Genomic DNA, 25,467 nt, shown 5'->3' on the forward strand with positions numbered 1-25,467 from the left:
GCTATTCTGAAGCTCTCTTCTGACAAAGATGTCGTGTTGGTTGCTCCCAGTCTCCTGTATGGACTTAGCAGCTGTAGGTGAATGTAGAAAGACTGTGGATCCTGTGCAAAGCCACACATGAAGTAACCTGTGCCAATGTCTACGCTTTCTGCCTTAGTTTCCTTCATGGCTTTGAGGCTACCCTTGGTTGCCTGTAAGCAGCTGTCCCTTGTTGGCTTCAGACAGCTTGTGCCCAGTGCTGCCACTCCTGCAGACCTTTCCCAGACAGCAGTGACCTCACCCAGCGAGTGCTGGACATGCTGCCATCCCTCCCCCTGGGGTCAGCCCTGATGGCAGTGATTCTCCCAATGACGCCACCGATTTACATCGTACATAGGCTTGTCCCTCAGAACTGTGCTCAGCACATGAGTTTGTGCCATTTGGGACTCAGCTGCACGCCGCTCCCAGATGGATTCCAGGGGTTAGTGCTTGATTCTGGCCTGCTCTGAGAGGTACTAAAACCATGATTCCCACCCAGATGTGATAGGCCCTGGGGCATAAGCAGTGCGTTTCACACTGAAGAATGGCTTTCCTTTCTGGCCAGTGGCTGCCATAAGGAAGACCACAGCTCTCCAGCATTCGCAACTGGTCTTGGTCCAAATTAGTTTGTGTTGCAAAGCATTAGCACAACTTTACTTCTGGAGACAGTTGGAGCCCTAGTCTGTGTCAAGACTGAATCCACAGACTGGCTGTGCTTTTGGCATTGCTCCTTACTCTCTAAGCTTTGCCTTGTAATTTAAGGCATATTATTACTAATGTCAGCGAAAGCTAAAGTGTGACCAGTGCTTTAAATTAGGCCACAGCCAACCCTTCACCCTTACTGTACCCCATTTTGATGAAAGATTAATAAGAAAAGATTTTGCAGAGTGAGTCATAGGAGAACAATAAATACCTAAAGACCCAGAAAAGTGGGAAAGGGCAAAGTCTTGCAGAATAGTTTTGAAACAAGAGAGAACATGAACAGAAATCTTGACTTAGATACTGGACACTGCATTTGGCAACATTCCATGTTTTACTGAGATTAGCTAAATCAGATAAAAATGCACCCTTTAGATGAACTTAGGTCATTATCATGTGAAAACCACATCTAAAATTTAGATTACCCACCTCCAAATGAAGACTCCTACACAGTGAACATGCACAATAAATTCAAAATGCATTGCACCTTTTAACTGAAGCAGGCAAAAGATTGTCCAACAGCTATTGAGTAGGCAGGTATTTAGACAGGCAGGTTAAGTGCAGTCTTAGATATTTTGAAATATAAATACATTGCTTGGCTATAACTGGGTGTGCTGCCTCTGTGCATTCACCACCCAGCACACATCCCTGCACAAGCATGAAATCAACATGATCCTTTATGAGTATTGGCTTCTTGTACACCAGGGGAAAGAACACATTTTTAGGGACAATTTTATGATGGAAATGTCTTTGTTCTTTTCCAGCAGCATCAGCTTACTATTTGCCCCATTGCAGTGTGTATAGCAACACCCTGCTGCACGGGGGGAATGGAAGAAGAAGACACCCTCTCCCCACAGAATGTGTTATTAAGAGTTAGGAGCAGCATTTTGTTTGTGTAACAAAAGCTCTGTGCAGTCTTTTACTGAAAGCCATTTCACCCGGAGAGCATCTTACTTAACAGTTCAAAGCTGGGCTTAGGATGAAGTTGAACTATAGAAACCCATTCTAGACTCAGAAAGATTTTTATTTAGTACCACTCTGTTGACTGTCTGCAAGTTCACATCTTGGCAATAATCAAGTTATTAGAGGCTCACTAAAATCCTGATGTGGAGAAACAGAGCAGGATTAAACCACGCAATTTCTGTACCAACCTCAACATATGCAGACAAGCAACTTACAAACCTTGATAGTTTATTACTCCGGGGAGCAGTAAAGCTGGTCATTGTATATTACACATGTATTTTATATATAAATGTTTAAATACATCCTTTTACCCACAAGAGACTGGCTGCCCCACTTAGAGCCTGAGCAGTGGCTGCCCTGGCACCCTGGTAAGGGGCAAAGCCCACTCCACAGCTGAGGAGAAGTTCAGCAGCACAGAATTGTCAGGCCTTTCAGTAGCACAGCAAAGTGGGATGGTCAGCTGCTGCTCCTTCCCCTATGCAGACAGTACATTCTGTCAGCCACACCAGTGCCTCAACAGTAACACTTACAAGAAACCTCAGTGGCAGGCAGAAAACATCAAGAGAAAGACCTCTAAATCATTCTTTCTTTCCTTTCTTAGTAGAAATCTAGATCTGGGCTCAGTTCAGCTTCTGAATTAAAGTAAATCCCTTCATCCAAACAAAGCACTTCTTCCAGACTTCAGTTCACTTACAGATTAGTATGGCTGTACCACAACAAAGCTTTTAACAAAAAACTTCTGTTTCAGAAGTCACTTTATTTATATTTTTAGGGGGGAGGGAAGGGAGGGTTTGGGTTTTTTTGTCTAAGCTATTACTAAGTTAGTATGCTGCTGTTTCCAGGCTACTTTTCCCCACATTACATTTGTCATTCTAGTTAACAAACATACATTTCCATTAACATTTTGCGGTCTTCGTGTTGGCTTGAAATCTGAAGACAGACTGAAAGATGACTTTTTGCAAAATCATTTTGGCCAATGTTTCCTGAGATGTTCCTTTAACTGTGGGATTGTGGACATCTGTTGTTTACAACGATGGCATCTGAGGGGAAGTTTGAGAAGTTCAGAGGTATGGTCTTTCACCGTCACCTTTCCCTTGCTTCTTACCATCTCTATCACATCTGGGGATAAAAGTAAAGAGACCATAGGTGAGACCACGTAGCATCATGAAACACATGACACTGCAAATCTCTGAGCACATGCACAGTGTGTCACTGTTGCATTCTAATTTAAACCGGGCACAAAATTTGTTGGCTTTTACTCAGTGCTACTCCCCAATATCTTCAATAAAACCTTTCACTTACTGCAACAAAATGTATGACTTACACGTTTGTTTGGAAGAAAAGCCCAAAGCCTGAACCTGCAAGCAGCATTATTTGTTATGAAATGCCTTTTCCAATCATTACCTTGAGAGTTTAAGAAGTAGTCTGTAGTAAAAGAGTTCCAGTGCTTTTTGGTTTTCAGGGCTGGAGAATCAAAATCCTGGCTGATTACATGCAAATGTAGCTGACTGGAAAAGAAATATAATGTAGATGTGAGAGAAGAAAGTTAATGCTCTAAGTTGTTTCACAGCTGTATCAGTTGCAAACATGATTCAGCAGAGTGCCAGTCTTGTGGGTCAGTCCTGACCCTGTGACAGAAGAAACGCAGTCTGTTCTGGAAGCACTGTCTTTTGCCAAGCACTTCACTTAAACAGTCAAGGTCACTAGTGTGCCATTGGCCCCTCACTAGTCTATATTCCCGCTGGTTTCCAAAAAGGTGGAGACAGAAGTGTTAATAAACCAAAGGTTCATTGAAGGTTTCATAATAAACCAAAAGTTTATTAATGGTTTAATAATAAACCAAAGTTTTATGATTGGTAGAGTAATTGAATGGGACATATCAGTTCCCAAAAGCTTCATTCGAGAACTGGAGAACAACTGACTGCAGTATATACAGGCATTTGGACACTCTAATTTGAACTTACACACAAGACTCAAAACCTTGCTTGGTATCAGGCAAGACTCAACAAGTCTAGGATTTAGTCCCTAATCCCACACTGGTGCCCTGGGAGGGGGATACCCTAAGATTTGGCACTGGCAGCATTGCCCCTTTTGGTGGGGCTGGACCACAGGCATCCCACAGCCCCAGGCACCAACCTCTGGTAGGGGAGCCCAACAGGCATTTCCCACCAGGCCCAGGATGCCCGTGTAGTCCATCGCGATCTATGCAGCAGAGTGGGGCAAAGGACTGCACACCAAGCTGTGTGTAGTGTTGAGCAGCATTGCCTGTTCTTTAGCAATGCCAGATCTCCCCACAAATTTAGCCCCAAATCTGTGCAACTGGAAGAACAGGGTCTCCACCAGATCACTCCTCTAGGTCTTACCTCATACTGGGGATAGCATGGTAACCCAGTCTGAACTCCAGGCTCTCTCTGGCAGGGCACTGTTCGATCATTTTTTGCCCAACTGCATGCATGTGTTCCAAGAGTTCAAGGTGGTCCCTGGTGACTGACTTCAGGCTTGAAATGGGGTCCCATGGTAAGATAAGCCAGTGATAACGTGCTTTGGGATATTTATCCTTTATGACTACAGTCTTTTCATCTTTGTAAACCTTGCAAAAAGCCAAATAACTAGATTACTTTCTGATTGAAAGTTAAATATATTATTCCTATAAGCACTGTATTTAGTGGAGAGATGCTACCCAAGGAGAACTTTTGCTGCAACTAAGTTGCTGCAGGATAAGCCCCCTCTTCCATAACATATACCAGGTAGCTATGGAGAGGTGTTCCAGCATCCTTGTTCATATACTTTATAAAAGCAAAGAGCTTTCTATTCTTACATTACTGCAAGTTAGCCATAGCTACAAGTGCATATGAACTCTTGAAAGTCACCTGGACTGAGATATCAGTGACATCCAGGGAACTCTACTTCCATCAGGCTACATTCAAGCTTTGTAGTCACAAACAAAAACACTGTGCTCAATATGGAGCACATAGGAAAGCACTTCACTGCTGCATCCGTCACAGACTTCTGGTGTGAAGCACAAATCTCAGACGTGCTGCCAGCGTTGTGCTGCAGACCTCTACCAGCGTTACAAAGACAAAAACATTCAAGTCTGAGCCATTTCAGTTCACCCTACACAATGTGCTGCTTTGCAAGATCACTCACAAGAAAGAGAACAGATTCCTGTCTATCACGCCCTTCTTCATGTTTTCATTTTGTTTTGCTTTCTGCAACAATTCAATGCAGCTCAGGAAGAGAACTGGTTGGGAAGCTTGTGGACAAGTGGGGACAACCTGCCCCAGCAGTAAAAAGCTGTCAGGTTCTGATGCAGAAACTATGTATTGTGTCTCTGGTCTCTTAGCAGTGCATCTGCTGATGAGAGATGGATGATGTCTCTGTCACGTTTGCTAACTATTCTCATACGTTTATATACAGAGCTGATCTGTCTTGCTCTTCAGGAAGGAAGATTAAAATTCTATCACTACACAATCATAGGACTGATTCTTTCAGCAGCAAGATATTTTATAAACACATTAGCATCTGCTCCACATTAGCAACCAGTAGGAATGGGATCATTTTCAAGTCTTTTCAGAAGAAATAAATATTGCCATTTATTTAATATTTTATTAAAAAGCAAAGATAGGAGTTCTATTGTTTGTGTGTTCAGTTCAAAGCTACAACTAATAAAGCTAACGTTCAGTCACGAACAGTTATTTGTGTTCTAACATTTGAAGAACAGTTTTAAAACCTGCTTAAATTTTGGGTCAAGAAAGCCCTGTTTTGGTAAGTACTATATGAAATTCTGCTTCAGGGAAGAAAATTAAGCTTCATGTTTAAAGAGTAAGCAAGAATTTCCATAGTTTTATCATCCTCTATAGACAGACTCATTTAAAAGTGCTGGCAATTCTAGGACAATGGGCATCCAGTTCTCCTATAAATCTATGCAGTTCAACATTTCAGACTTGAATTTTTAAACAAATCAATCAAGAAATAGGAACCTTCTGTTTAGTTATCAGCTAAGTGAGGAACTGGCTCAGGGGTTGGGCACAAAAGGTTATAGGGAATGAGGTGGCATCAGACTGGTGACCTGTCACTGGTCGTGTTCCACAGGGTTCCATCCTTGGCCCAGTGCTCTTCAACATCTTAATAAACAACCTGGACACAGGACTGGAAGGAATAGAAAACAAGTTTGCTAATGACACTAAATTGGGAGAAACTGTCAACTCCCTTGAAGGTAGGGACGTCCCGCAGAGAGATCTGGGCAAATTGGAGGGCTGGGCAGAAGTTGCACAAGGGAAAGTGCCAGATTCTGCACCTGGGACAGGGCAACCCTGGACATACAGAGAGACTGGGAAACAAGAGGCTGGAGAGCAGCTCCACGGAATGGGATTTGGGGGTGCTGGTCGATGGCAAGTTGAACATGAGTCAGCAGTGCCCTGGCAGCCAGGAGGGTCACCCATGTCCTGGGGGGCATCAGGCACAGCATCACCAGCCAGGCAAGGGCGAGGATTGTCCTGCTCTGCTCTGTGCTGGGGCAGCCTCACCTCCAGTGCTGGGGGCAGTTCTGGGTGACATAATAGAAGATAAAAAGCTCTTAGAGAGCGCCCAAAGGAGGGCAACGAAGATGGTGAAGCACCTTTAGGGGAAGCCATATGAGGAGTGGCTGAGGTCACTTGGTCTGTTCAGCCTGCAGGAGACTGAGGGGAGACCTGACTGAAGTTACAAGTTCTTCATGAGAGGAAGAGGAGAGGCAGACATTGATCTCTTCACTCTGGTGACCCAGTCACAGGAAACAAGGGAATGGCCTGAAGCTGAGTCAGGGGAGGTTTAGGTTGGGTATCAGAAGGCTCTTTACCCAGAGGGTGGCTGGGCACTGGAACAGGCTCCCCATGGAAGTGGTCACAGCACTAAGCCTGACAGAGTTCAGTAAGTGTTTGGACAATACTCCTGGGCACATGGTGTGATTTCTGGGGATGACCTGTGCAGAGCTAAGAGTTGGATCCAATGACCCTGATGGGTCCCTTCCAAATCAACATATTCTAGGATTCTAAATTATTTTCAACCTGATGGTGATCATCACCTGAAGGGGCCCAGTGAGGCCAGGGGTCAGATCATGTCAGCTGGCACAAAGGTGAGGAAGTTAAGAGTTTGCTTGAAACCAGGAAACTCCACTAAGAAACAAGGCAGTGCTGACTGCTGGAAAATGGGAACCTCTGTGACTTGCTCAGCTTCAAATAATAACTCCATTTTAGCTGGTTTCTCTGAGGAAACAAAGGAACTCCATGGTCTGCCTGCTCTCCCATCAACCCTTTTGAAATCTGTTAGCCAAATCTCACAGTATAGAGAACTCAAAGGTAATTAAGACAATGACACTACAAAATCATCACAGTAGAGACTCCTAAGTTAAAGTTACTACAGAGAGAGATGCAAGTAGCTTTCAGCCCTTATGCAGGACTCCAATGACTAACCAGACTGTTAAAGCAAATTGCTTTAACAAAGAAGGAAGAAGGAAAGCTCATTTAGCTTTGCTAGGTAGGATCTACTGTAAAGTACAAGTATAAAGCTCTCACCTGCATTTTGGGATCTTGCATGGAGCTCTTTAGACCTTGACTCCAATGTCCTGAATTTTCCTATAGCATAGAACGGGAACAATACATTGTAAGACAACTAAGCGTCCAGTTGCATATTTTAAAGGATTCAGTTAAGAACATTCATTAGTATTTAACAGTACAATAACAGCTGAATGACAGCTGAATTATTTCCCTTCTACAAAATGACAGCACACCTGCTCCAGCTGCCCCCAGAAAGCTACTTTTGAAAACTTTTAACAAGATACTGTGATGATGAAAAGTTCAGTCTTCCAAATGCTGGAAATTTAACAACAAGGAGCTAAGAATGTGTTTAAATTTAGTAATTTGCCTGCACGTGTCATGACAGAAGGCCCTCTCCTTCATGGATCACAAGGGCCAAAGAAAGAGCAAAGATCTCCATTAACTGTCCTATTCCATACTGCTCTGCACAGAACAAAGTGGTTGCAGTGTGTGGCCTTTTTCTTAGATGTATTGGGTTTTTTTACATTGCACAGTGGCTTGTAGAGAAAACAAGAAAGGCAGAAGAAGATCAAGTGAACACTAGCACTTATTTCTTAACTTGGTTACTGAACACTTAATAGAAGGCGTGCCTCAAGTGCACCTTTTTCAACATGGATGTTTTATCTGTTAAGGTCACTTCAGAAGCACTATACTGATGACTTTCATCATATTCTCATAGAGGAAGATGCTCAAACATTATTATAGTGCTGGCAGGAAAATAGTGTGAATCATCTATTCCCCACTCATTCCACCACAAATCTAGCCCTAATATAACTAGCCCAAGTCCAAAAATGAAGTGAGTGGTTAACTCACAGCAACTTGAGACTAAAATTTTGTCTTGAGGGGTTTCACTTCTATGCCTTCTCCTCCAGCACTGCACTAGTTCCAAATGCATTAAGCAGTCTTTTATTTTGTCCATGTCACAGGGCTAAAAACTCCCTTTCAAAGATTTTGGCTGGCAGCATTCATTAATGTAAACATGGTTCTATCACGTGGAAGGAACAAAGCAGGAGCGGAAAAAAGTCCTATGCAACTGCAAACAAACGAATGAAGACAAAAATAAGGCTCAAGTTGTTCTGTTCTCTGTGTGTTTGCTTTTACACAACAACTCAAGAGGCAGGACAGTATCCTTGGGTGACTGCAGCTAACTTGAGCTCATGTACACTGTCCTTCCACCAGAAACTGTAGCAGCAACCAGAGATTAAATCCTCATTTGCTCCAAGGAAGCCCCCTCACACAGACCTAACCTTCAGGTAAGGGTTTGGGTGATGTCAGGAGCACATGCCCTGTGTACTTTGAGGAGCGGTGTTCACCCAAAATACCTTCCACCTGCAGAATCCACAAAAGTAAAAGCCCATGTCTCCTCCTGGAGGAGACAACCCCAGGAGAAGTATTAATACCAACACACTTGCCTTTTTGCTTGAAGTTCCTTCATGTGTAGATACACTGGTATTGCTTAGCTTGGGATTTGTAGAACTGCCTTCTGTATCCACCACTTCCAACTTCATTGTTTTTCTGGGCACAAGCTCTATATCATCATTCTCACAGGAGTCCTCATGTGGCGTCTTGTCTGCTTTTGGAAGAGTCTTCCCTGACTCTTCAGCAAATTGCACCGTATAGGGGTAAAGGTTATTCACAATATGCAGAACTTGGCCCGGCTTCATTTTCACCATTTCATCCTTGCCAATATTCACAAGATCAACACTAGTTGGGTTGACCCCTATCTTTGGTAGACAGAAAACAGAAAAAATAGTAGAAAATTATGTTGTAAGTGGAATTGCAAACTTCTGCTCCTCTCTCCTGGAATACCACTATCCTGGAAAGCAAATGTATTTTGTACTCACTGCCCACCCTGCCCACATTAGCCTGCTCAGGCAGTCCAGCCCTGTGGACACCTGTCTGTGTCCCAGTCTTGCAGTCACAGCTGTCAGCACACAACCTCAGGGCTCAGGGAACTCAGGTCTGCAGAAGCTACAGAGTTACAGCATCATTTGTGCTGCACAAATTAGCAACCTATGAAACAACTTGTAACAGTAGCAACTATTTCTGAGGAGTAATACAGTATGAGTAAATTATTTTAGGGCAATCACACTGTGGTGCAGGCCACCTACAGTGTTTGCTTGATAGATGGATTTTGCCTCATCATGAGAGTGACCCTAGGAAAATTATGAGTCTTCAGCAAAATGCTCTTGGTTAATGTTTACGCATGAAGCAGGCTTTAGAAAACCAATCCTCTCCTGTGACTGACAAACTCTGTCAGAGAGTGTTTCATTAGCTTTGTCACTGTGATACCTGCATGCTTCACAAGATGGTACTATACCTCTCGCTTGGTATTCATTGCAATGAAGCACACACCTGATTCCAGCCAGGATCTCTTTAGTCTACAGTTCTGCAGTTTCATTCAGGTCAGGGATGCTTCCCATCCCCTGGGCGAATACAGTATCAAACAATTGATCACTGGAACCTTGCACCACACCCCTCTCACCTGAGAAGCAACTCTTCAACAGGCAGAGAAAAAGTGCTAGCACCCACCACCAGAAAATATTCCCAGTTTTGAGATCCCAGTAATGCAATGTTCAAATCATGACTAGGGTTGACTTCTGTGAAAAACTGTCTGAGAGATCTCTGACAGATTCATCAGACACCAGTGGGATGCCTGTGCTTACTGGGCGCTGGAGGCATTTTGAGGGAAGACATTACCCCTCAGTAGGCAGAACGTGCTGTTGTGCTGTCCACACAGGCTGATGCTGTGGGCACACACTGAAACACCAGCATCCAAGACTTTTCCCTTCATACTATCTCAGAGATACTGAGACTTGTAACTGTGAGGGAGTAGGCCTGCATCCATCCATTTCGCAACACGAAAATGCCTGCAGTGCTGTCCCATCCCTTCCCAGAAGTAAGCACATCTTTGGCTCTACCAGCCATCCAAACAAAGGCCTTCTGCACAGTCCCATTAACACAAGAACATCAATCTAAAACAAAGGGCTGCCTCAGCTTATGAAGTTTAAAGCTCAGGAAGAAGATAAGCACTTTTAATGGAATAAGCCCAAAGTCTCCCAAATGCAGCACCTGAAAGAACTGAATGAGGATTCAGAACAGCATTCCCTGATGCTGCAAGTCTGGCTGTCTTAGACTAGACCGTATCTGGAAGGAATAGTGCAGTCTTTCATTGAGGTTCAGAAAGAAAGAAATTCATTTCTAATGGCCACTTGCTGTAATCTCTCTTGGTGATAAGAAAGCTTCAGGTCCTTCTGACCCAGTGATCAGATTTATCACTTGGAGCATTTGTGGAGGTTAAGTACAACAACCATCCTAGTAGGTATCAGAAATGTAAGTATCTCCATACATAGAAACATACCTGCTTAACTGTGACATACCCCTTGTTACAGTCTGCTTTTAACTGAACTGGAAAAGAAAGAACAAAGTGTCACTGAACAATGTAAATAAAAAGAACTCTGCTGAACCACCCAGTGCAGAAAACACTCCTCTTTTTGAAGATCTGCTTCCTTCTGAAGCTAATCTTTGTGAATGTAGGCCAAGAATAATTCTGCCGCATCTCATCTTTCCAGGACCCCAGGTAAAACAGAGCCAACCCATTCACTGAGCCAAGGGTGGAATTACTTCAGAATAAAGGTGGATTCTTCTACATGCTCTTTATATTCTGACCAGCCCTCTGTGACAATAAAGCATAGAGTAAGACTGTATCCAGAGGCACAGAAGATAAGGCAGGGAAGATGTGCAGTATTGTGTAGATGACAGGTATTTTCATATATTCTCCAAGATCACATTATTTTATGTATAAAAATAACAAGTCGTACTAAAAATCAGTTGGTGGAGTACTAGGGAGAAGAAGTGCTGTTCACAAGCAAGACTGCAGGCAGTGAAACACAGCTGTGAGCCTGGGAATTCACACCAAGGTTCAATGCTTTAGCTTACAGGGATGGACATCCCGTCATTGGGTGTCTCTGATATTTTAAGTCCCAAAGATCTCTGTATGTGCTTATTAAAAAAGCTTGATGACTTCAAGAACCAGGCAACACTGCAGACCACACAGAGGAAGAAGGCAAGTTCAGCTTAAGTACTGCTACACATAGAAAGCAGGATTTGAGCTAAACCACCTTACCTTGCTGCCGTGAACACTTCTTATCCGTTATCCCAGTCTCTGGACCACGCCCAATTACCACAGCTTCCAAGTGTGGCAGTTTCACTCGCTGAGTGCATTTCTCTTTCCCCACAAGCCAGCACACACGCATCACTGTGCTACAGACCAAAATAAAACAGTGTGTTACCAACATGCCACTTCCCGATGGGCCACCTTCCTGTGGAACAGGGTCCGTGAATTCTGCTGCCAGCTCACCTATTAGCTGAGCCAATTCTGCTAATTGGGTTCATCTTTCTGAAATTCAAGGCAAAGCACGTCCACTAGTACTTAAAAAATCTGAGAGCAGGTTGCTGTTGAAAGGGCAACCTGCTGTTTTCCTTCCTACATTACCATACGTTCTCATAGCCATGAACCATATATAGGAAAAACTAATTGAATTGATAGTTCCACCTGACAGAACAGCCTACCAACAAAAAAGTGCAATTTGTTTCCCACTGAATCAGAATTCATCAAAGAGATTAAAGAGATTTGGTGGTACCAACACAACAGAGAGCAGCAGAAGACAGAGAAGACGAGAGAGTCGGGATAGCTTTATTCAGCAGCGGCCAGTACATGGACCATGCCATGAAAGTCTCAAGTTTACACTAATGTGACCCTGGACAAGACAGAGCCCTCACGCTCCCCGTGCCCGGTGCTCTGTGGCGGTGAGCTCATGCCGGCGGCAGCAGGGCGCTGTCCCGTGTCACACCCGCACAACCCCCCGCACCCACAGGGTCCCTATGGCACACCCAGCCCCACGGGCCCCGTTCCCATGGCAACGCCGGCATGGCGCCCTCCCCCTTACCGCGCCACAGACGTTCGCGCCGCCGCCGGCGCAGCCAATCAGCTGCTGCAGCGCCTCTCCCACGTGACTAGGCAGGGGCTCTGGCCGCCGCGCGCGGCCCCGCGCAGGCGCACTGGGTGCAATCGGGGGTGGAAGCTGGGGCCTGGCACAGGCGCAGTGCCGTGGAGCGGGCCGAGCCGCCGGCCTGTGCGGCGGCGGAATCAGGCCCGTGTAGGGCGAGGTGGGGAAAGGCGCGGAGCGGTGCCGGCAAGACGGCGGCCGGGCCGGCGGTCCGTACCCCGTACAGCTCGGTGCCTCCGGGGGCGGGGCCCGCGCGGTGCGCAGGCGCACTCGAGGCACTGGCTGGGCAGGGCGGGAGCTACCGCCCACGCGGGGCGGGGAGGGGCGGGGCCCGCGCCGCTGCGGGGGGCGGGAGCGGGCGCTGATTGGCCAGAGGCCTCACTTCCCGAGCAGCCATTGGCCGGCCGGTCGCCCGGGCCCGGCGCGCGGCGGGGCAGGACTTCCGGGGTGGGGCGGCTGTAAAGCGGCCGGGTTGCAGGACCGGCCCGAAGTTTCCAGAAGAGTCGGGATCAGCGCTGAGGGGAGCGCGGTCTGCGCCCGCCGCTCCGGGGCTCTCCCGCCGCTGCTGCCGCCACCATGGTGAAAGAGACTACCTACTACGATGTACTGGGCGTAAAGCCCAACGCGTCCTCCGAGGAGCTGAAGAAGGCCTACCGCAAGCTCGCGCTCAAGTACCACCCGGACAAGAACCCCAATGAGGGCGAGAAGGTCGGCGGGACGGGCCGGGGCGGTGGGGCGGAGGGAGGGGGTCCCGCTGGGCGTGCTGTAGGTGCCTGAGTGCCGATGTCTGTTCCTCCCGCAGTTCAAGCAGATCTCCCAGGCTTACGAAGTGCTGTCGGACCCGAAGAAGAGGGAGCTGTACGACAAAGGAGGCGAGCAGGCTATCAAGGAGGGCGGCTCCGGCGGCGGCTTCGGGTCGCCCATGGACATATTCGATATGTTCTTCGGCGGCGGAGGGAGGATGCAGAGGGAGAGGCGAGGTAACGTGTCGGCGGGGGTAGACAGGATCAGATTCTCTGGAGAGAATGCCGTAGATGTAAGAATTTAAATAGAGTTAAAGTGAAGTTACAGGCTTAATCTTAAAATTGGAAAAAGCTGTTGTCCCTCAACGCCTGAAACTACATGGGAGGGCGTTTGGTTGGTACGGTGGTAGTTTGGTCTCCTGTGCTGTTAATCACTAACCAGATGTTGTGTTTGGAGAACCTTTAGCTGAGTGTAAGCCCAGCTGCTAAAAGGCACAATAGGAAACGGAAGGGTAACGTAGCTTAGAATGATTTGTTAACTGAGTTACTATAAGAGTAGTGTCTAAAGGCAACTAAAGGCAACAAGAAATCAAGATCCAGTTCGTTCTGTGAAACCTTTTTGTGTTCCTGCACTGTGCAGTGGAATTAACTTGAAGTTGCAGTCAAATGTAGCTCAAAAGTTAAGCTCCAGATTAATCACACTGGTAAAAACTTAAAATTTGTTACGAGCAATGCTGACCCGATCGCCTCTTAGTGCAGATCTGCTGAAAAACAAAGGGAAAAATGTTTTGTATTGATGTGTCAAGAGTACTCTTGTGTCAAATTACTCTTAAAAGCCCGGAGCTCAGTATCCTTTGCAAAACTAAGCCTACAGCAGCTAAAGTGCTAAGGAGTTCCTGAGTGGAAAAATGTAATTGCTCATTTCTGGTTCCAGAAAGTCACCAGGTGAGAGGAAGAAAGTGCTGGCGTGGAGATTCCGGACAGTCTGTCACTTGTTTCTAGGAGACTTGTTCAGTGGCTTTGTTAAAAGTAGAGTCTTGCATTATAGAGCTAATACATCTGAGGTTCTGCATGTTCTGTTGCTGTTACTGTTTGTGCTTTCACAGAAGGTCTTTTCTGAATTTTAATGGAGTCAAAGTCATTACAACTGTTACCTAATATGACAGCAGCTGGAAAGGGGCTTTAGGCTAATACCAGCAAAGCAAGACAAAGCTCTATTGAAACAAGATATTAAATCCCAGAGAATTGGTTTATTATGATTTGACAGGGAGATGTGCAGACCAAGCTTTCAAACTTGAGTAAATATCTGTGTTCTTTTACAGGCAAAAACGTGGTCCACCAGTTGTCAGTAAGTTTAGAAGATATGTACAATGGTGCGATGAGGAAACTTGCACTGCAGAAAAATGTTATCTGTGACAAATGTGAAGGTAATGTTGAAACTGAAACTGAACACAAAATGTTTCTGAAGTTTTTAGGGTTTTTTTTATGGCAGCACATAACCACTTATCTCCAATTTTCATTTTCAGGTCGTGGTGGTAAGAAAGGTGCAGTGGAATGCTGCCCTAATTGCAGGGGAACAGGCATGCAGATCAGAATTCACCAGATCGGGCCAGGAATGGTGCAACAAATCCAGTCCGTGTGTATGGAGTGTCAGGGGCATGGGGAGCGTATCAGCCCCAAGGACCGCTGTAAGAGCTGCAATGGCAGGAAAATTGTTAGAGAGAAGAAGATCCTAGAAGTTCACATTGACAAAGGTGAGGTGTCTTACTAAGGTGAAGTATTGAACTTGGATGTACTGACTGACTTTGCAGCACTAAAACGGAAGCTTTTTACGTGGTGTTGATTTGGTAAGTAACACTGCTGAATACATATACAGTAAAATTGCCTGTTGCTGCTTTTTAGGAAGTAGCAGACTTGTTTGTAGAGAAGGTCAACTACGTCTATGTTCACTTCTAAAGCTCATGCACGTAACTAAAGCCCATGCACATAACTAAGAATTAATTCTGAAACCTGCATTATTGTAAGCAGTGAATTAATTCTCAGGTCCCTCTAAGCCAAATTTGTGGTCAGGTAGCCTAATGGATTTTCACTGCCTGCAGTGAAACCCTGCAGACTCCGATCACTTCTGCTGTGTTTCAGCGTGAAGGGGAACCAGGTCTGCTATAGTGATAGGGTGCAGAGACAGTGCTAAGCCTCTCATGCTTAGAACTCTGTTGGTTGCACAATCCTGACAGTGCTGCTCAGCGGAGGTACTACTTCTTTGCCTGGCAAAATGCAACTTGACACAGAAACCCTCAGCATGATAGGTGAGCATGACAGTATCGAGTGACAAATGCATCTCTGTTGAGGGGGATGCTCAAAAGCTGGTGGGAGAAGTATCTGGAGTAGTGCCGCTTGGAAGACAGAGCATGCTGACAAACACACGGCTTTTACAGGCATGCACACTATTATCACATGCAACTGTTACATGTTTAAGCACAGCTTATACAATGCCTAAATTTGTTGGGGAAATCCTACAGTAATAGTAAATATGAGAACTAGTAGGGATATGTTACTGACATTTGAACAGGGAAGTCTTGTGAGAAGAATGTTTTTCTAGAAAGAAAAGAGACTGATTTAGCATAAGGAAGCTAGTATTTTTTTTTATTACTAGATAGACTTCTTGTGGGGGTGAAATGAGTTTCTTACAGGAGGGTTGCAGTCACAGGGAATGCTTCTTGTACTTGGCAGACACTGAGATGATATTTCATACGGAGATGTGCCATATATTTATAAAACTGAAGAAGCTGATTGGTCAATTGCTCCTAAAGCGTAGTTTGTACACAGTGTTCCTGCTTTATTTTTTGTATTTGTGTGTATAATGAAAACTGTTTTCGTAATATTTCCCCTCAGGACTTTATGTTGGTGGCTCTTTTGGCAGTACAATTAAACTTGATGGTCTTGAGACATAGCACTGAATTCAGGTTAGCACCACTAAGATCTGTTGGACAAGTGATTGGATTGAAAAAAAATAAAAATTAATGCTTCAAGGGAAGATCCTGATGTTCTTGTTTAAAGATCCAGAAATATCTTGATACCAACTCATGCCTCATGTTTTTTGTTGGTGCTTGTATCTTAAAAATAAGAAAAACGTTAATTTGTTTCTTGCAATAGGAATGAAGGATGGTCAGAAAATAACATTCCATGGTGAAGGGGACCAAGAGCCAGGTCTGGAGCCAGGGGACATTATTATTGTCTTGGATCAAAAAGACCACTCTGTATTTACAAGGTAAAAACTCTTGAATCCTCTTATGTTAACTCCTATGATGTTTTTCTGCATGCTTTTCATGCTTCCACTCATCTTAAACATACTGGAGTGTCAGGAGATAGGATCACATGAGTGGCCCTCAGCCATGAGTTTATCTGGGTGGTCAGAGGAGCACTGAGGTGGGGGAATTCTGGTGCAACTAGACTGGCCACTTGTGTTCTAATAGCATGAGGTAATCTCGTGTGAGCTTTGGCAGAAGAAGGGGATAGAAGGCAGACAAAAGCAGTAACAGTTAAGAGTTTAAAAATCTTTAAGTGCTCAGTGAAATACTGAGTTTTTGTTTAGTACTTGAGAATATTTGTGACTGTTTCCTTGCTCTCAATTACTTAGCTCAGAAAATTGCCATTTAGTGTAGGTAACTGTTGTCCACTTGGCCTCAAGGCACGGGGAATTTGGAGTGTGTACACATGTTCATGAATCTTACTTAGGACAAACTTACTCTGTATAGCATGTGCACTTCTGATCAAAAGTCATTTCCTGCCTGAGTGCTATGGGCAGGGTAATTGGTCCTGTCTGGCCTTTATTTTGAAAGCAAAAGTGACTCAAGTAGCTCTGACCACATCTCAACTATTTTGTGTTCCCAGGCAGTATTGCTTGGTGTTGCACGCCTCCCTGTTTCATGTTATTGTTTGTGGAATTAGTCTGTCTTGTACATTTTGGTCCAGTTAAAAGCACCACTGATGAAGTCACAGAAATGTGTTGCATTTGATGTCTGACTGCTGCTGTTCAGAGCAGTTACAAGGGAATCAGTGGTTCTAGAGAAAGCACTTAGTTGTTTAACACCAACCAGTGACCTTGTGCTTGTAAAAAGGAATGGTGAGCCAAAGGTTCTTGGGAAACCTGCAGCTGGTCTGCCATGACTATCGTGTATGGTGCTGAGCTCTTGAAGCTGGTGCCAGAATTCTGTGCCAAGGAACACTGAGCTCACAGGTTAAGAATCAGTTCTGTTTGCTTTGGATAAGCTTACTCAGCTGATTTTTCTTAACTTCCAGTGAAACGAGACACTGAATCAGATATGCCAAACCGTTCTCATGGTTTCCTGGGAGTTGAAGTCACAATTCTGCTAGATTATTTTTGTCAATCCTTCTGCCCGCTACCTTCAGTTCTACTGTCCTTTGATAACCCTTGATATTACTGATCTTGTGGGGTTATGGTGAGGTCATGCTCTCGCACAAGTGGGATGTTCCTCTTCTCCTGTCAGAGTCTAAAATTAGCTTTTCATTCAAGTCTCCTTTCAGAGACCTGTGTTTTAAAAACAGGGAGAGTGCTCTATGTTTTTAATAGGCTGGAAGATTTCTGTAGTCTTCGAACATGCGGACAATCACTAGCATTGCCATACTGAAGTCAGAACACAACTAAAGTGATTAACACTATTTATTCCAGGTACTTCTTGGTACTTTCTAAAAGGTACTTGTATTATTACCCCGAGTGGCCATCACCTGTTCAAACTTCCTCAGTAATAAATCTTCAGAGTGTAACAGATTACTATAGTGCAATTAAGAAGGTATTTATTTACACATGGAAAGGAATTAATTGTCCCAGTTTCAGTGTTCATGAGGTTGAGAGGGTTTTTTGTTTAGGTTTTTTCTTTTAATTTGAAAGGATCAGTGAAGTGAAACTGGATGCAAGTCAGCCTTGCTGTGTTTATTTCTTTTCAGTAAACAATTCTAACACTTTGGATAGTTTGACATGGTCGTAATGGCTGTCAGGGTGGGTATCATTTTGGTAATTGCTTGATGAGTTACATTAATGTTTGTATTCTTTATTTAATTGCTCAGGCTTCTGTTATAATTAGAGCTTATTGTCATTTCCAAGTTAAATATTGAGGTTTGGTATGATCCTTTTCCTGTTTCTCTCACTGTGACTGTTGATTGGTTCTGCCTTAGACGAGATGAAGATCTGCTTCTGTCTATGGATATTCAGCTGGTTGAAGCACTGTGTGGCTTTCAAAAGCCTATCACAACGCTGGATAACAGAACTATTATTATTACCTCCCATCCTGGTAAGAGTTGATTTGCTTTCTTTTGGAAGTCCTAATATATACAGTGAATATAAGCTGGAAATTTAAAGGATCAGAAATATCCCATCTTGATGTAAAAGGAGTGTGTGTTGGTATCAAGTTCTTTGCCCTAGTCTTTGCAGTACAAATCTTAAAATAAAAAAAAGATCTTTGCATAGCAGTCAGCAGTAATTTTCTCTTTGCGTGACATAGTAACAGACCTTACCTCATGGACATACTTGCATCCTGAGGATATCTCATGAGAGTTGAAGGCCGTGGGTCTCTGAAAACCACTTTTTCAGCCTTGGAAGCGATGGAGCACTTAATAAATTTGTAAGTATGCTTCCTTTGGGAAGCATAACAGGGTTACAGGAATATAATGTAGCCATCAATCTGCTTTCCTACTGAGATGTTACCAGGCAGTAAGTTCCTGTTAGACTACTACATGTTGGTGTTGCTGCCTAACCGCAATGTAGAAAGCTACATAAATATTGAAGGGAATTATAAATAAAGCTGCTTCTGTTGTCTGCATGGATCCCTTCCTTTTTTGGTAATTTTTTTGTTTGTTTTTTAGGCCAGGTTGTTGAGCATGGGGCTATTAAGTGTGTGTTGAATGAAGGTATGCCAATTTATCGCAGACCATATGAAAAAGGACGTCTGATCATAGAATTCAGGGTAAGTGAATCAACTCGCTTCCACAGTGTTTTATGACTGAACATCCGTCCAGAATTTAAGCAACAATCATTACCTCAATGAGGAAGAGATACCAATAATCAGATATGGTGTTTTGGTATTTGTTCATTACAGTGGTGAGAACACGTAATCTGTCAAACAGAATTAAAGTTCAGAACAAAGAGAAAACTTCCAGAACACTATGTGCTAAAACTGCATTAGGTACTAGAGCAGTTTCTTCAGCAACCTTGTGAATTGACGTTTGCTTGACATATTCTTTAGCTTCTATTATCATGTAGGGAAGGATGGATGAGTAACTTTCACTTCTGTGCTGGAGCAGAAGAGTAGGTTGGAAAATTCTGATTTTCTTCTCTGGGGAAAGTTAATGCTAGGAGCTGTAGCAGCGGGCCCTGTCTGCTGCAGCTTAGAAGATATTTAACCATATCCCTAATGCTGACATTTATATATATATAAATATGTAGTTGTATATTCCATTATATTACATATATACTTCGGTTTTGTGGGTGATTACAGAGGGCAGCCTGAGGCAGAAGAAAGGTGTTGATGGAGTTGCCAGAGTTAGAAACTAACTTAGTGCAGGCATTAAAAAACAGCTTAGTGATGTTGATCATTTTTTTAAGCTCTGAATTTAAGTCATCTGTGACGACAAAGCTGACTTTGACAGGTATTTAACATGTTAGGTGTATTTGACCTAACAAAAGCCCAGTTCAGATAGACTTGAGTAACCTCAGTTCTTGATGATTTCAGGTAATCTTCCCAGAGAGTGGCTTCCTTTCCTCAGATAAGCTGTCTTTACTCGAAAAACTGCTACCTACAAGGCAGGAGATCGAAGAAACTGAGGATATGGAACAGGTGGATTTAGTGGACTTTGATCCATCTCAAAAGCGAAAACACCACTATAATGGAGAAGTATATGAAGATGATGAGCATCAGCCTAGAGGTGGTGTTCAGTGCCAGACATCCTAAATGGGCCAGTGAATAATTTGTGATGCTTGTTTTGTATGCAGTAGTGGATGAGTGAAGGACTACAAGCAGTTCACCCTCACCTCCTGCTATTTGTTGTTCTATCCAGCCATAGTTATTTCTAAAAGCATAAAGAAATAAACTAAGTAATTAAACTGACTTTTCAATTTGTATACAGCTCCAGGATGCAAGCTCAAATGAAGTTGACTGCACTTCACTGCTGCCTCTTGGTCCAGAAAACTCCCTTACCTGCTTGTCTTTTATTCCAAACCTTGTAATTCCTGTATGTGTGCAATTGCCCAGGCTTAAACTAAGATTCTGTGGTGTGCTTTTTAGGAATTCTAGATCTTATACTCTGTGAATAAAGTATGCACAAAAACTTAAAATCCATGGTAAGGCGTAGTTCAGTTTTGCACCGAGTAGGATAACAGTGTTTGGGCTTGTATTGGTGTTAAATAGGGACTGGCTGTAATGCAACCACGTGGTACATGAGGCTGACATGGATGTGGTCAATGTTCACAGGCCCATTAAAGTGATCCCAAGCTCTCCAGGCTATTCCACATGAGATCAGATAGTCGTTTGCTGTGCCAGCACTGGTGCTGACCCCAGAGCTAGATGTGGAGCTTGCTTTATTTCATTGGTGACTCCCATTTGGCTGCTGTCCTGCACCACATTTCCTGTGGAGCCAGTGGTTGCTTGGAGCTGCCTTCACTACTGCACATTACTAGAATCCTCTAGGCTTTGTCAGCACATAAGTGGCTTGGAATGTCAGCCTGCTGCCAGGTGAAGCTTGATTTCCACCTTGATTACTGAAATCAGATACTCCTCAGTGGTGTGTTAGGGAAAGCGTCACTGGACGTCTTAGTGGGTATGTGTGATCCTGCTGAGGAGAGAAGCTTAGTGAATACAACCAACCAATGCCTCTAGGATGTTCTGAAATTAATGTATTGTGTGCATTATTTCAAGCTGACTCTTGAGATTTCTGTATGAATGTTCTAATTATTGTAGATGAAGTGTTTCTGATGTAATTATGAAGTTGTTCATTGCCTCTTTTCTTAGACCAGATGTTGGTTTGAAAACACCACCCCCTTCTTTTTAAACAGCTATTCACAGTTAAAAATCTTTAAAACTTTCAGAAAATATGCTGAGAAGACAGGTCCAGATTTAACCTCTAGTGTGGTAGTTTAGTCTTGCTCAACCATCTGGCTTGGGATAGAGTTTACACTTTTCATACTGCTTTGAAGCAGAAGTGTCATGAGGAGAGCTCGAGCGGCTGCTGCCTGGCAGTACACGTGTTGTAACTTGAATATCTGGAAGGTCTCAGAAAAAAACATCTCTGGCTCATCTTAGCCTTCCACATTTCATTTTATAAAGGCAGCTGGTATATCATGGGTTTTCTACTTCAAATGTCCCTTTCAGGTACCTACAGAACTCTGATCTTTCACCTGCATGTTTCACCTACTTTTTTGTTTTCTTTCTCAACAGAAATATAATTCTGTAGGACAAGTGTTTTTCCAAATTCTACTTGAGTGAGCTCATCAGTGAGCTGAACGATACAACCAGCAGCCACCTGTGCTCTTTCTGTAGGATGGTTTCTCAGTCAAGAGGAGAAACCAAATCTACCTCTATGTAGGGCTGACTCCTGCACAGCTGGCTTGAGACTTAAACAGCAGTAAAATATGCTGCTGCTTTTCAGCTCAATAAGCACCCTTGTTTATTTTTTTTTCTTTAACCGCTAAATCAAAACAGCAAGAGCAAACAACACTCCATTCAGAGCCTTGAGGATGACAATGGGACATGATTTTGCTTCATATGACTGTGTATTATATTTTAAAAACCCCTTTCCATAGACTTTTTCTCAGAAGCACTAGTTTTTCTTTCACCACACCCATGGCTGCATCTGTGTAGTTGAGGTCATGTTCTTGACTTACTCTGGAGGCCATGGCCAATTGTGCTACACACTTGATGACTCCACACATGATGGGCTAGGTCTGGATTCCAGGAGGAGGGTGGCTGACCAGAAGCTGCCTCTAGAAGCCTTAGCAGTCCAGGGAAGGATGCTACTGCTAGTGCAGGAAGGGCAGCAGAAACACCATCAGTTTAGTATTCTGCTTTGAAATCAGCTGGTTCCTGATGTAAAACCTGCATCCCAAAGAAACAGTGGCAGCAGTAGAGTAAGCTTTTTGCAAAAAACACTGGGTGGCAAGAGCTAGCCGGAAGGACCCAGCCCTTACAGCTTCAAGTACAAGGTATGGCCTCTTCCAAGCTCCATTGTTCTTTTGGTATTCGGGTATCATACACTTAGCTCAAGCAGCTAGACGTGTGTCACTGAAAAATGAAGTGAGAATTTTTCCTGACTTGTTGCTTTATGTGGGATACATTTTCCAATCTGGGGAAATGACCCAAATGGAGAGCTGTAGGAACTGAGGATACAGTAGCCCAAAATAGCTGTTTCTGGAACCACCAGTGTTGTAACCTGACCTGTTGTAAACTGAGTTTGCAATTAATTCCAGTGTTTCAATGCAACCTAGTTCATATGATCAAGCTTATAGTCTATCTATTACAATTACTCTTTTCCCTGTGCACCAGGCATTTAGGACTTCATTTTTTCCCCATAAAACTAGCAGCTCCACCATTGCACAGGCTGGCAGTGAAACTGAGAACATCCACTGCAGACTCATTTGGAGCTGCTCTCATTTTTGCTTCTGCTTTCAGAGCCCTTAGACTACAGGCCCTTTTCTCCCCATAGCTTTGAATACCTGCTATCCAACAGCAGTTGAAGAGGTTGTCTCAGCCTAGGGGTGTAAACTCAATCATTCCAAATCTGCTCTGAATTTGCAGTGTGATACAAGGTCAAGCAAGCAAGCAACTTAGTCTATGACTTTTTCATTAGCAACTTCACCTGGAAAGACATCTTTGTGACTGATTGCTGCTCAGAGCATTAGGAAAGCATGCTAAGAGAAGTGAGGTTTTATTTAAGCTAACCTCCTTGAAATCCACACGTAAACAAATGCCTGGCTCACTGTTTTCTTAAGGGGTAAGACAAGCACTGTTATAGTGCCCGAAGAATGGGGGACATCAACTACCCTGTAAACTGCTGTCAGGAAAACACAGCAGGATAATAATAACAGTAGATCCACATCTCAGGGATGTGCTAAGTGCTTTAGGTGTCTGCCATAATGGTGGGCATTCTGGAGCCAAAGCCAGTGTGTCTACTGGGACAGCCCCTGAGAAGCCTGATGTGGATTCCAGTCCGACAGAACCGGTGAGGAAGGCGGTAACTTTCAATGGATGCCCAGATACTTCTCCTGAAGAAAAGGCTGGTGCCTGCACAAAGTGTGCACAGGTGGATGACCAGCTGTGGCAGGTGGCTGAATGCCAAGAGACAGTCAGTTGGCTGTGCAGCATTAGAGGGGCTGAAGCAGAGATAGGTAAGTGGCTTCAGAAGCCCATGCCTGGCAATGAATACCACTGAACCTGAAGTGCCTTGCACCCCAATGACCCACAAAAGCAGGGCTCCAATTCAGTCTCCACCCTCCAACATCCAGACCAAAACCAGATGTGATGCTCTGAAGGCTTTAGATCTCCATGAGCAAGGCCAGCAAAGAGAACCTCACCAGCAGCGCATGGTGGTTACCATAAAAAGAAACATCAAGTGGTGGTTGTGGGCGCTGAGTCATCCATCTGCCAGCCTGACAGTCATGAGGGGTATCCTCCCCTCCAGGAGCTGGGATCCATGGTATTGCTGAGAGGGTACCCCAACTTCTCATTGCACAGATAACTTACCCCCATCACTTTTTCATAGGGGTACAAGCCAAAAATAAGTGGGATCATGGAAGACTATAAAGCCCTGGCAAGGCAGGTGGAAAACATCCCAAGTCATCCCCTTGCCTGTCATCTCCACATCTGTCCTCCCTGTTAGAGAAATTGTGACAGCCAGATTTACAGATCATGTAAATCAATGTCTGGATTCATGGCTGGTGCTGGCAAGAAAGTTTTGGCTTTTATAACAGTGGGTTGTGTTTTTATGATTGTAGCTTGTTATGGAGGAATGGGATGCCCCTAGCTAAAAAGGGCATCTGCTTGGATGCTTCCTTCAGGGGAGCAGGTCACAGCAACCAGTGCAGAGTAACTTTGCTGCCCCTGAAGCTGAGGGTCAAGGGGCAAAACACATCATGGGTGATTATGGTTATGGTGAATCCTCTCATATCCCTTTTAGGGAACCTCATTCTTGGACTACCCCTGAAGTGTCTGTATACAAAGAGATGCAGCACGGGGAATAAACAAGAACTAGAAATACACGTGTGTTCATAGGGCCATGATCTCACTGCAATTACTGACACATGGTGGGATATCTCACAAGACTGGAAAATTGTCATGGACTGGTATGTCCCTTTTAGAAAGAGAAGTGAGGTGGTGGAGTTTCTCTTAACGTGGGAGAGCAACTGGAATGCATCATATAGGTGAGAATTGCCCAGTGGGCCCTGGCAGCCAGAAGGATGAACCATGTCCTGTAGGACATCAGGCACAGCATCACCAGCTGAGCAAGGGAGGGGATTGTCCTGCTCTGCTCTGCACTGGGGCAGCCTCACCTCCAGTCGTGGGGGCAATTTTGGGTGCCACAGTATGAAAAAGACATTAAGTTGTTAGCATCCAAATGAGGACAAAAAAGACGGTGAAGCGCCTTAAGAGGAAGCTGTATGAGGAGTGGCTGATGTCACCTCCACATGAGGAAGAACTTACTAGGGTGGCAGAGCTCTGGAACTGGACATGGATGCCCCCTCTCTGGAGACATTCAAAACCCACCTGTTCTAGGTGACCCTGCCTTGGCAGGTGGGGTGGAGGATCTCCAGCAGTTCCTTCCAACCCTGACAATTCTGTGATAATCAGTCCAGGAGGTTCATGGAATGCATCAAGGAAAACTTCCTGACCCAATTGACAAGGGAACCAACAAGGAGAGGTGCTCTGCTGGACCTTGGAGTCAAAACCAAAGAGCTTGTTGGGACTGTCGAGGTCAGAGACAGCCTCAGCCGCAGTGATCATGAGATGGTGAAGTTCAGGATCCTCAGAGGGAAAAACTAGGATGAAAACCCAGTTCTCAGCTCTGGGCTTCAGGAGAGCAGACTAGTCTCTTTAAACATCTGCTTGGATGCACCCCAAGGGACAAGGCACTGGAATGAAGAAGGGCTCATGAAAGCTAATTAATTTCAAGGCTCACCTCCCCCAGGCTTGAGAGCAGTCCATCCCAGTGAACAGGAAGTCAAGCAAAAATGGCCAGGATGGCTGTGGGGACGCATAAGGAACTCCTGGCTAAACTAGTACACAAAAAGGAATAATCTGGAGGATATAACTAGGGCTTGGTAAAGTGGGAAGAACACAGATGTGATGTCTGGGCATCCAGGGATGAAGTTATGGAAGCTAAAGCTTAACTGGATAACAAGGGCCTTTATAAGTACAAAAGCGGGAAAGGGAAGGAAAAATGTGGGGCTGCTACTGAATT

At 44.4% G+C, this 25,467-nt stretch overlaps 2 protein-coding genes across 4 annotated transcripts; one reads left to right on the top strand and one right to left on the bottom strand.

Moving 5' to 3' along the window:
• Positions 1–2,417: 2,417 nt before the first annotated feature.
• APTX (aprataxin) lies at positions 2,418–12,538 on the bottom strand. 3 transcript variants are annotated; one of them, XM_085042138.1, is made up of 8 exons: positions 12,215–12,538; positions 11,380–11,516; positions 10,615–10,661; positions 8,666–8,977; positions 7,233–7,292; positions 4,044–4,270; positions 3,085–3,188; positions 2,418–2,799 (listed from the first exon to the last, which is right to left on the bottom strand). In XM_085042138.1, exons 2-8 carry the CDS (start codon positions 11,507–11,509, stop codon positions 2,645–2,647), a joined length of 1,035 nt encoding a protein of 344 aa, XP_084898264.1. In that variant the 5' UTR covers positions 11,510–11,516; positions 12,215–12,538; the 3' UTR covers positions 2,418–2,644. The 3 variants fall into 3 exon arrangements, with proteins under 3 accessions (XP_084898264.1, XP_084898263.1, XP_084898265.1); XM_085042137.1 differs by having other exon boundaries at positions 12,203–12,538; XM_085042139.1 differs by lacking the exon at positions 12,215–12,538 and adding an exon at positions 12,036–12,130.
• Positions 12,539–12,695: 157 nt separating this feature from the next.
• Positions 12,696–20,353, top strand: DNAJA1 (DnaJ heat shock protein family (Hsp40) member A1). The gene is made up of 8 exons (XM_085042136.1): positions 12,696–12,970; positions 13,065–13,242; positions 14,328–14,432; positions 14,532–14,759; positions 16,159–16,273; positions 18,199–18,314; positions 18,886–18,986; positions 19,752–20,353. The coding sequence occupies exons 1-8, from the start codon at positions 12,839–12,841 to the stop codon at positions 19,968–19,970; spliced, it is 1,194 nt and encodes a 397-aa protein (XP_084898262.1). The 5' UTR covers positions 12,696–12,838; the 3' UTR covers positions 19,971–20,353.
• Positions 20,354–25,467: the final 5,114 nt, after the last annotated feature.

Source organism: Lichenostomus cassidix, chromosome Z (genome assembly GCF_008360975.1).
Source record: "Lichenostomus cassidix isolate B80296 chromosome Z, HeHo_3.0, whole genome shotgun sequence".
Classification (NCBI taxonomy): Eukaryota; Metazoa; Chordata; class Aves; order Passeriformes; family Meliphagidae; genus Lichenostomus; species Lichenostomus cassidix.